General features: G+C 36.6%; 1 protein-coding gene across 1 annotated transcript; it reads left to right on the top strand.

Moving 5' to 3' along the window:
• Positions 1–6,984: 6,984 nt before the first annotated feature.
• LOC117631321 (DNA-directed RNA polymerase I subunit RPA12-like) lies at positions 6,985–10,368 on the top strand. The gene is made up of 6 exons (XM_034364404.1): positions 6,985–7,827; positions 8,617–8,775; positions 9,266–9,306; positions 9,725–9,784; positions 9,874–9,933; positions 10,050–10,368. The coding sequence occupies exons 2-6, from the start codon at positions 8,658–8,660 to the stop codon at positions 10,122–10,124; spliced, it is 354 nt and encodes a 117-aa protein (XP_034220295.1). The 5' UTR covers positions 6,985–7,827; positions 8,617–8,657; the 3' UTR covers positions 10,125–10,368.
• The last annotated feature ends 1,300 nt before the right edge of the window (positions 10,369–11,668 follow it).

Genomic DNA, 11,668 nt, shown 5'->3' with positions numbered 1-11,668 from the left:
GATACTTAAAAACAATATGAACCTATCAATGTTACAAGGATAATTTTATTAATTTTATCACTAAGTACGAGAGACATTTTAAATGAATCCCATATTGAAATTTTGCAACAAAGTGCGAAGCCTCTCCAGCGGGTTAGGCATGGAAAATTTTCTGAAAATTAAAGGAATAACTGAGGCCAGTTTGGTATCCTAGCCTCACCCCTTATTTCTATCCAATTTTATAAACTAAAAAACATGTACAAAGTAAAAAAAAAAAATTATTTGGTAGACCCATTTTTAAAAGAGATATTTAGTCATATACCCATTCTTAGCACTAAAACTATAAATAAATCCTATACCATTTAATTTCTATAAACATACCTAAAAAAAACCTAAAAAATGGCAACTGGCCCTATTGAATTTAATTTTAATTATTAAATTACTTTGATGCCCCATTAAGTGTTTTGGGCTTTTTTATGAGGTTTTTGAGTTGGGTTTATTTTAATAAATCAATGGCACTTTTGTGATATAAAAGAAGTTAAAAATCTTTTTGTTATGTTGTAAATGGGCTTTTGGTGTATTTTTAAAGTCCATTTCATATGAAGTTTTTTTTATAATTTGGGATCCTATGACAGGACCCGACCCAATTTCCACTTTGGAATTCGAGTCAAGTCCTGTGCGTGTCCGACACCTGGCAAATGTCGGGCACAAAAGACCTTTTTACCCTTCTTACTTCAATTTCTCTTTAAAATTTCCTTAGACTGCTGCCGAAAATTCGGCAGACTCTCCCCTGTATTTTGGACTAATCCCAAAATTTTTCACCTGTCAAACAATCTCAAATATTTCACCCAACAGCCAGAATGTTTCCAGTAATCAATTCAATTCTAATCTCCAAATTTTCAACTGGATATCAGAGCATGTTCTCAAGTTCTCAAGGTTTAAAGGATTTTCTACAACTCTACCTTACTTGGTGGTGCGGAAGCTATGACTGGCCCGGTGGTGGATCCCGCGTACCTCTATGGCCTGGGGGCGAAAAACAGTTTGAAAATGTGAGTGGACAAAAATAATGTTCTTCAAAACAATTGTCATAAACATAATATCCCCCATTGTAAAAAGAAATTTAGCTAAATAAAACTGAATACGTACTTTCTACGCCAAGCATATTCAACTCAAGGCATTCTATATCAGTCATATTCAAGTTCGAAAGTTTCATACAAAACCACTGAAATCAAAGCTTTCATCAAAGTGCTGAAATCAAACGTGTATAAAAACTCTGTACTCAAACCTTGCATACTGAACAAGTATAAAGGTATCTATGCCTGAAAAATCAGAAAAGCTGTTATAAAATAACTGAAAATCATAATTAAATAAAAGAAACTCAAAATCCTTTGAAAATACCACCAATTTGTACCCCTGTCAGATCCGTCAATTCCCTGGCAGGTCTCGGGCGTCACACAGGCTACCCGAGCCGCAAACTGGCGAAATCAGGGGACTATGATCAGCCTGTCCCGCCGGCAGATTCCTCGGTGACACCAAGTCAGCTCGAGTCGCTCTGGCAGGATGCAGGGGACCGTAGTCAGCCTGATCCGCAATCCTGGCAGGTCTCGGGGACACAGAGTCAGCCGAGCCGCAATCCTGGCAGGTCTCGGGACACCAAGTCTGCCGAGCCGCAAATCCTGGCACTCACGGTCCGAGCGTCCCCGAAACTCGTGAGGCAAGTCAAGTGCACTGACTAACTGAAATCGGACTGGATGTCCGTAGACATCGGTCCAACTCTGGGTAATCACCAAAGAAAATGGGTACGAGGTGGTTTTAAATTAAATTCCTTTAAAACGAACTATCTGAAGAATAACTGTAAAACTCAAGTCGTGCTGCGGTCTCAACTGATTCGAAATTCAAACTCTGTTTCTATAACTGGTAAATAAGCAGCACCGACTTATAGAACTGTTACTGTACTGATCATGTTCGAAATCGTAATAAAACTTACTCAAAGACTAAATAAAGAAACTTATTCAAATAAATTCATTCTGAAAACTTATTTATATAAAATCAATATAAACTCATTTATAGAACTTATTTATATATAAACACATCAAAACATTTAAGAAATCTGATTTAGGAAAGAAGGTCCACTCACAGATGGTTCGAGCCACTTTGACCCTTCGAAGGTCTCTTTTGCAATCCTGTCGGGCTCCTGGTGCCTGATTACCCATAAAGATTAAATTAATAAATTGCTGAATAAAAAGAATTTCAACTAAACACCCTGCCCCCGGCTCCTAGAAATACGTTCACTCGTTTCAGGTTACTCCTATGCCCACCTTAGCTTTTTGGACAGTTAGACCGGCCTTAATAGACCCGAAACCTCAATAAGCGGTAAGCTGCCAGATCGGCCGATCCGGGACCCCGTGGGTCCACGATCTCCGATGGCCGATCTGGGCTCCTCTGAAGGTTCCTTACAGAGAAGGAACCATGTTCTGCGAATTTGGTCCGAATCGGACGGTCGGATTGGCCAAAATCGCGTTATCGCTTAAAACTCAAACCCTAGCCCCAGGGTTCGCGATTTCGGAGTATCCGGGACTCCGATTCCCAATCCGTCGAATTCTACGTGATCCTGAAATCACGTAGACCGACATATCCGAAATTCAGCGCGATCCGACTATTTAACGACACTGCACCCACGGATCGCGCGGTATGGAAAATCCGTTCGGGGCTCAAACGGACTCCGAATCGAGATCCGCGAAATCCCACACGCTCGTGACGACACGAGGGTCACAAATCTGCACAGAATTATATCAGTATCCTTGCCCATGCGCTCCAGCACGCGCGGGCAGCTTTGGGTGTCCAAAGCGATACCGGGTGGCCGAAAAATTTCAGAACCAAGACTCCAAACTCCTACCCTAGGTAAAACACCCCATTTGGAGTCACTTTTGTTCTTGGACCACCCCCAAAAAGTGACCAGAATTAGTGGTTTCGAAGGGCCGAAGTTTCGGCCAAACTTCCAGTCGAAAATCGAACCCCTTAACGCTAAAATCGATCGAAGCCCATACACCCATCAGCTAGAGCACGAAAAATAGCTGAGAAACCATACCTTACTCGATCGATTTGGTGGAGAAACGGAGGAGAAATCTGAACTGGAAGTTCGAGTTGCATTGGGACGAACCGTCGTCGAAAACCATGGTTTTCCGGCCAGATTCCGGCACCCCCGAGGCTGGTGTTGGCCGGAAAAGAACGGCGGTTGAGTCACGGTTCCAAGGTAACCACGGCGGAGATCGGTTCCAAGTGTGGTGGCTGTGGCGACGTCGAAAGTGAGCGAAGGTCGGCTGCTGGGCAAAATCGCGAGGAGAGAGAGAGCTGACGGGGGAGAGAGAGAGAGGGGTATATAAATCTGACTTTTTGGCCAAATTACCATTTTGCCCTTCGCGGTTTTTAGACCATAACTTCTTCGTTACAGCTCCGATTCGGGTCTACTCCGTGTCTACGAACTCCTTTCGCCGTGCTCTACGCAATGGCGTAAGCGAAATTCCCAAATTCTTTCTCGATCAAAAAGCCAAATTTTCCCCCATTAAAATATGCGAGGGCAATTTGGTCATTTTGCTAAAAGATATTTTCCTTACCTTTCTAGATATTCCTTTCTTTTTAGATATTTTGTTTTGGGTTCTTACATCCTATATTGGGTATCATAGTGAATCTTCTTATTTAAAAACCCGAACTCAAAAAAAAAAAAAAAAACTAACTAAAAAACATAATTATTGCAAACAAAAAAAGTGAGATTTTACACACACACACACTCTCTCTCTCTCTCTCTCTCTCTCTCTCTCTCTCTCTCTCTCTCTCTTGTTTTGTTAATTTTAATTTGGGAATTATGGTTTCTGATTTTAATTTCAATTTTTTTAGATCTTATAAATAGTTTGCAGTTCAATAGCAAACGAGTTTTTAGAATCAATATTTTAAAAATAAAAAAAATCATGAGTTTTTAGTTCATTATTTTTAGTAGGATACCAAAGGGGCCTTAAATATCTCAGCCTGCAAAGGACCCACTAATGTAATAGTTTGGAGCAATTGCTCTCCCAGGAAAGGCCTTTGGTTCGAGTCCTAAGCATCCATGTAATGTGTATAAGTTTAGTATGCTATTACCCCTCTCAATAAGAGAGGTCATCAAAAAAAATATCACGGGCTGAGTCCAATGTTTGAGATACGAAAATATTATATAATTCAAAAAAGTCAATGGGATGTTCTTCATCCAAATAAAGAAAAACAAATGCAAAAAGAAACTGAAAAAAACATTGAGCAAGAAGCACCACTTACGTAGACAAATGTTGTCTAATGAGTACTTCCCATGTTTCCACTCAGAGCACTTCTACCCATTCTTTTTTGCCATGGCTAAAGGGGCCTAGGCTCCAAAAACAACATCTACAAAGGAAAAGTTGCCATGGCAAGAAGTGGGCCCACGAAACTAGGCAAGCCCGAAGGCAAGACTTGCTTAGGCTGCTACCTGGGCAAGTTGACGTCAGGGTGACTTCAACGACCAATTTAAATACCAAATTTTTTTTTAAAAAAAAGACCAAAAAATTCAGAATCTTTTTTTATAAATACCTAGCCGTGGTCGTCACTTCCCACACCAAAATCCATACAAATTTCTCTTATCATATCTCATGTAAATAGTGGTTGCCATAGTGGATGGGAATGCATAAAAAAATTGCTATGGCAATCACTATTCACGTGAATAATGTTTACCTTTAGTTGCCCTTACTCTTTACCATGGCACAATGAGGTAGACTACTCTTACATAGACATAACCGGCCACTCTTCTTCTACCTCTTCTTTTTCTTTTTCTTCTTCTTTTACTTTGATTTTTCATGTATTTTGATTTTTGATTTTTTTTTCCTTCTAAATTCTTGTTTATAATTAAGAATTAAGGGTTTCTCTAGATGAGAAACTGGTATCTAATGTAGTATCAATTTCTTTAATGATTTTTTTAAAATACAAGTGATAGTCTAAACTACAAGGAAGAGAGGTTCACACACACTATCAAGATGCCATAGGGGTTTGAACTTGTGACCATAGTCTAAAGTACCTCTTTAGTGTATATGCTTCTCTATCTTTTTTGCATTTTCTTTAGTTCAGTGTCTAATGTGGCAGGAAAAACTTATATGAAACAGAGTAGCACTGTTTTGCTATCTCCGACCAATCATATTATGCCAAGTGAAAAGTTATCACGCTTGGCATAGCCTGATTGGCCGAGCAAAACAATGCTATCCCCATTGCACACAAGTGTTTCTCCTGATTTGGGGACAAGCAGCGAACCGGAGTATTGGAGGTTAAGTTTTTAAGTAAATTAGAAGTTGAGGTAGAAAAGACTTGGGAATGGAACAGTGTTTGGTTTGATGAGATAGTTTTCAGTTTATGAGTTAAATAAAAAAGAAGCTTGGAAGTAGCAACAACTTGGTTTTGTATGCAAGGTTGAAAAATTACCACTATAAGGACCTCCTCACTATAACCCCTCATTCTATCGTCCTAGTAAAAAACTCTTCGCTCCATAGAAATTTCGAGAACCTATTCACTATTCACTTGTGAGAATAGGCTTAAAAGTTCAGCCCACCGTATTTTCAAAATTTGAATCGTCTAAGTTAACGATCCTCTTATTAACTCTTACAAACATGAACGTAAAACTTGTTGCAACAAGAGAATCAATAGAATGCAAACTAAACTATTAGGTAACTACTAACCATCATTTACATAAGATACAAATTCAGTATATCTCATCAATTGTTCTAAGTTCTAACTAAGGTCTAAAATATCGATGATATCGAAAATATCGGTAGTCCAAAAACATGAAAATTTCGATGGAAATATCGGGATATTATCGATATTGATAAAAATTGAATAAAAACCACGGAAATTGTAAGAAAAACTTGGAAATTTTTATTGAAACTTTGGAGAATGTTTATTTAGTCAATTATCTATTAGTTTATCACAAAAAATTAGAAGGAAATGCATTGCATGATGGATTTAACTGATTTAAGTTGATTGTATAGTAAGCGAGCAAACACTGTGAGTGTAAAAAATATGTAGTAATTAATGAAAAAAGATTAAACACACCATAATCATTTATATATAATGATTTACTACAATATTTTACACTTTATACATTGCATGGTAGGATACATGAGTGACTTAGAACCACATAGAGTTCCTATGAGGTTCAAATTTTTCACTAACTTCATCATCTCTATGTGTAGAGTAAGTGTATTGTGAAGAGTAGTCATCAAATGATAAATCCCCAAAATAGTTTTGCATGTAATTGTTAACATGTCATCCATATAAATATAAATATTTGAGCATATTATCACAAAAACATAAGTGATATGGTGGTTAAGGTGTTGGAGGAGTAAAATGGGAGGGGTTCATTGTGCTTTTTCCTCCCATTTTTTCCTTTTTTTTTTCTTTTTTTTCCTTTACATCGATATTTTCGATATTTTAGCGACATTACACCAATATTTTGATAAAATATTGCTGAAATGTGAGCGAAATTATCGACATCGATATTTTCCGATATTATCGTCGATATTGTCAATATTTATACGATATGTATATAGATATGTTCCGAAATATCCGTAATTCGAAAAAAACCGAAATATCCTCGATATTTCGTCGATATTATCGATATTTCAGACTATGGTTCTAACTGCTTTGATTTTTTTTTTTTTTAAAAAAAAAAAAGGTTCTAACTGCGGTAAGGCCAGAAACTTGAGAATTTGGGCCTTCATAAATAAATAAACTAATGAAGGTTCAACCAGCCCAAAACTGAAAATCATAATAAAATATCATAATAGTAACAAAATTAGTTCCAATTCCAAATATTGTTAACAAAAATATAAACAAAATTAAATTAAGAAAATAACTTGAAAAAACCCCATGTACCCACTCTGCATCTCTCTCTCTCTCTCTCTCTCCATTGCCCCAAAACACCAAGAGAAAAAACCCATATCAAGAATTTTAAAACCAAAAACTCAACCCAAACCGAGATAAAAACTATGTTGTCATCAAAGAAAACAACAACGGGGAAATCAAATCCAGATGAAAATTTTGTTTTCCTGTGGTTTTGATTTGAGTTTCAACTTTCCCTTGATTTTGGTTTCCAAGAGAAGGTCAACGAATTGTTGATGGATTCAAGAATCTATTTTTTGTGAAAATCGTTGATCAAGGAGGGTAGATGCCTGTGTTGCTATCGATTTTGGTCCTCCACAATTCGCATACAGATGTTTGAAGATATACTTGGGGTTCGCATACAGAAGTCGGTTTGCAAGAGAGAAGAAGAAGAATCGAGTTGCAAGAGGGATAAAAGCTGTCAATTTAGAAAATTAATAGGGGTATTATGGGAAATGTGAAAATTCATTTAAAAGAACCCGGTTGTTTTTTTTCAAAGCACCTTTAAGAGGCAGCGTGTTGGCTGCTTCGAGATTCTGCTGTGGGTCACCGCAGTTTTTAAAATAAGCAAGGTTCAATTGTTTTACCAAACGCTTTTGTTTCCAAAACTTTTTTTATAAGCTGCTTATTTATCAAGCGCAGCAATCCCAAACACCACCTAAAATTGATATTTTGGGTTTAGGGTTTAAGATTTTGGAGACTCACGAGTTTGAGATTGCACGCCCAGTTTATTTTCACTTTTTTTTTAAATTTCCTTTTTTAACCTTTTTTTTTTAGTTCTCTCGCGCTCTCTCTCTCTCTCTCTCTCTCTCTCTCTCTCAACTCTCGGCCCAGTTATCTCACCGCCTCCTCAGTCCTCTCTGTCTCACTCATATCCTCCTCTCTTTCTCTCAGATCTCACTGCCTGGGCTTTCATCAAAGGTACGAAAATCTGACTTGGACTGTTTGGGTGTTTCTGATTTGGTGTTTTTGCCAATTTTAATTTGTGGGTATTTGATATTTGGGCTGTTTTTGTATTTTGTTGTTGCTGTGTTTTTGGGCTTTGGTGTTGCTGTATTTTTTATGTGCTTCTTCATAACTGAAGGTATTGAATCCCCTAGTTGTAAGGGCTGAACAAATTGAATGCTAGATTGAAAAGCAAAGAAAAAACAGAGAGAATGTAAGGTGTTCAAAACTGGGGTGGGAGGTAGTTCCCTTATGTAACAAAAATTCTGGTTTTCTGCTCCTATTTGTATTGGAGAATATTTCAGCTGCTAGCCACTAGAAAACACAGAACAGTTGCACTGTCTCTAGATAATTGTTATAAACATTTGAATAATGATTTATGGAGATTAGTTCTCCATCATCAGAAAAATAATGATTTACATATGTTGTAGCAGTATCTAGGCATCATTGTTTACAATTTCTTCTTCAACTTATTACTCCAGTAATGTTGGTTATATAATGATTTGGTCTTTTTAATAGCTGCTGCTGGTTTGTTTGTTGAATTCGCTCTTTGGCTTGTGGTAATATGAATGAAATTATCAGATATGAATTTGATTTGGTAGACCTTTTCAAGAATGGAATATGGACAAATTAAGTGCCACAACTAGCTATTTGATGAAATGCTCAACATAACTCGTGCATTTTCTTGGAAAAATCTCATTCTCAATGCACCTCTCTAGACATGTTTGGATATTACTTTGTTAATCCTTAAAGGTTTACGTGCAGGTTCATCAACAATAGTAAACGGTTCATAGGAGAGGCATTTCATGGCATATTCTGAAGGGCGTGATTTCATGTTCTGCGACTTGTGTGGGACTATGCGAACATTGAGTTCAACTAAGCATGCTCAATGCCCCTTGTGCAAGCGTAAGATAAGCGCGAAAGGTAGAGGAAACTTGAGCTTTCAGCCTTTCACGTTTACTTGCATGTTTAATCTATTTGCAAGTTTTAACTTTCATTTCAGATGATTAATGGATAAATAAATCCTCTCTGTATGCAGCAATGCATGTGAATACATGCATGTATTCCCATGTCAGCACATGTGTATTACTATATTTTAATCATATATACTAATTTCAAATTGAATTTACTTTTTGGAATTGTTTTATATTCTAAATGTTATAGATGTTAATCATGTGTTGGTATTGGGCTTTGTATTCTTCTGAGCTGTACCATATGTGCTGCAAGTGTTACTTCGTAGTTTACAAACATTTGCAGTACCACATTTACCAAATTCACGGTGTTTGGACTTTGTTATGTATGGCATAAATACTATTTTCGTAGGTTTATAAATGACTCAAAAATATTAACCCTTAACTTAATATTTCCTCTCCTTACTTTTGTATGTTCCTAAAATGATTACCATTGTCTTCAGAGATCTCCGGAAGACAAATATCTTACACAGCCACTGCTGAGGTATGCCCAAAACTAATCTTTTGATGCCCATCTTTTGTGACAAGTTCTTATGTCTTTCATAGCGACTGCATTTGGTCGATACTATTATTAATTATGTACTAATGCAAAAGCTACCCTACCCTACCCTACCCTACACACCCACACACACACACACACACACACACACACACACACACAGAGAAAAATATATACATCTTACGGCCTAAGAAGAAAGTTCATAATCATTTTAATCTTAATCTAAAGTTCATAATCATTTTAATCTTAATCCATGTGTGCTTTTGTGTGTGTACTGGCACACTATTCCTTTAATTTTTATTTTTATTTTCCCTTTTTCGGGGTGGGGAGAGATGGTGATGCTTGAATTGAGTTGTTTGTATCACCGAACCAAGGGATTACTCTATATGTGTCCTTGTTGCAGGATATTAGAAGGGAGCTAGGCATATCAATAATTCGTGAAGAAAAAGTGCAATTGCAAAAGGTAGCTGTGCTTTTCAGTTTTCATTTAAGGTGTGGTATTTGTTTGGGAATCTGCTTTTCATTTTTCTATACTATTTTTCCTCTTAACAGACAGATGCTAAAACATGTGAAAAATGTGGCCACAATGAGCATACATATTATTCCAGACAGGTATTCGACAAACGCCCAATCATCTAATTGTCTTCTTTTTCTGCTTCTTATTTTTCCTGTCATCTAATTATCTTCTATGTTGCCTTCTTTTCTTTCTTTAATATCTTTTTGTATAGATGCGATCAGCAGATGAAGGAGCAACTACTTTCTACGTGTGCACCAATTGCCAGCACCAGTTTACAGAGAATTGATATGTCAGAGGTTATATAAGAGACTGCGGGGATCAAAATGTATGCGTTGATGTATGTCACTAACTGAGTGTGTTCGTAATTGAGTGTGGCGTAGACATGTAGGATATTTAAGATTTCTCTGATATCAAATTTTGAAGGTGTACCGTACCTAGGATTAGAGTAGAGTGAGTCGAGAATCTTTATATCCTATTTTTGCAACATTATGCACCAAATGTTAATTGCAAGAAGTTCTCCTTGTGTGCTTTCCCTTCTGCCATGAAAGGAACGAGTTTGCTAAAGTGAAAAGAACTTGTTTGCAGCATGATATGCTAACGTATTAAGCAAAGTGATGGAATGTTTGTTATCAAGTTGCTGCCAACCAATTATACTGCACAGGAATGTGCTGCAAGCCTTTTTGTATTTCCTTGGGAACAAATACAACCAATGAGCCCAATTACAACAACTACATATTTTTCATTTTATAGCAACCATCCTAAAATTCTACATGTCAAGAAACTTTAAAGTTTAATAACTAATCAACCAAAGATCAAAAACTTTGAAATTTCATCAAACTTTAAAATGCATCTTTATCTGAATTCATTTTAAGTTAATTTACAAAAACTCAAAACCGAAATAAAACCAAACCAAATCAGTCAATATAGTTTAAATCGGCCAATTTGATCAATTCGGCCGGATTATTGCCCACCCTTAGAGAAGAAATTGGGCTACCTCATGTGTGGATATATAGGGAGACTTCTTATATTTCATATGAAGGGATTGAGAACCACACGAAGTGTGCAAGATGAGAATGCAAAGAAAATCATGACTGGTCCTGGCGTCAACACAATCAACAGGTGGGGTCTGGTTCCTATCTTTTAATTATACACCTAGATAGGAAAGACAAGTAACGTGGTCCAACTTACTATAAATATAAATACTCTGATTTTCTTCAATGAAAATGAAAGAACACCAATGCTGTTCCCCAATTTTATTACTTCAATATATATAGTCTCTGCAATCTATATACTCCAATTTCATTACTCCAAATTTATTACTTCAATATATACATACATGGGCTGGCACCACAATGAAAAAGTGGGCCAAATTCTCCCTCTTCTCCCCAAGTGCACCCAAGCTCAATTCATGTAGAAGACAATCTTGAGGTGACCCAATATAATACTCCCTCATTCCCCTTCCTATCGAATGAAAAAAAAAAATATTCCCTTTCTATTGAGGGATTCCTCAAATAATTTTATTTGAGAGACACCCTTAAAGGTCTCATACAAAAAAAATTTCAACGATCTAAACCTTAAGTCTACATTCATAGATCATTCTTGCAAAAAATTAGACAAATCAAAAACCGTTTCGACATCCAATTGTGTCCTACAAAATCAATAAACACGTTACTTCAAGAAAGTACAAAAATTTCAATAATTTAATTGAGAAGTCAAATAATATCATATTCAAATAATTGTAGAGCCCCTCAAATAAGCATATTTAAGGAATTTCTCAATAGAAGCTCTATATATATATTGTACAACCATGTTCTCTTTATTAAGTCCAAT

Source organism: Prunus dulcis, chromosome 6, assembly GCF_902201215.1.
Source record: "Prunus dulcis chromosome 6, ALMONDv2, whole genome shotgun sequence".
Lineage (NCBI taxonomy): Eukaryota > Viridiplantae > Streptophyta > Magnoliopsida > Rosales > Rosaceae > Prunus > Prunus dulcis.
Note: the sequence above shows the minus strand (reverse complement) of the source record. Positions and strands in the feature narration are given on the sequence as shown.

What these genes read in the sequence shown, in the direction of transcription:
- LOC117631321 (XM_034364404.1), top strand. Translation starts at nt 8,658, where the DNA reads ATGGCATATTCTGAAGGGCGTGATTTCATGTTCTGCGACTTGTGTGGG. An exon ending in GCGTAAGATAAGCGCGAAAG is followed by an intron (nt 8,776 to 9,265) that starts GTAGAGGAAACT and finishes CATTGTCTTCAG; the next exon opens with AGATCTCCGGAAGACAAATA. An exon ending in CTTACACAGCCACTGCTGAG is followed by an intron (nt 9,307 to 9,724) that starts GTATGCCCAAAA and finishes TCCTTGTTGCAG; the next exon opens with GATATTAGAAGGGAGCTAGG.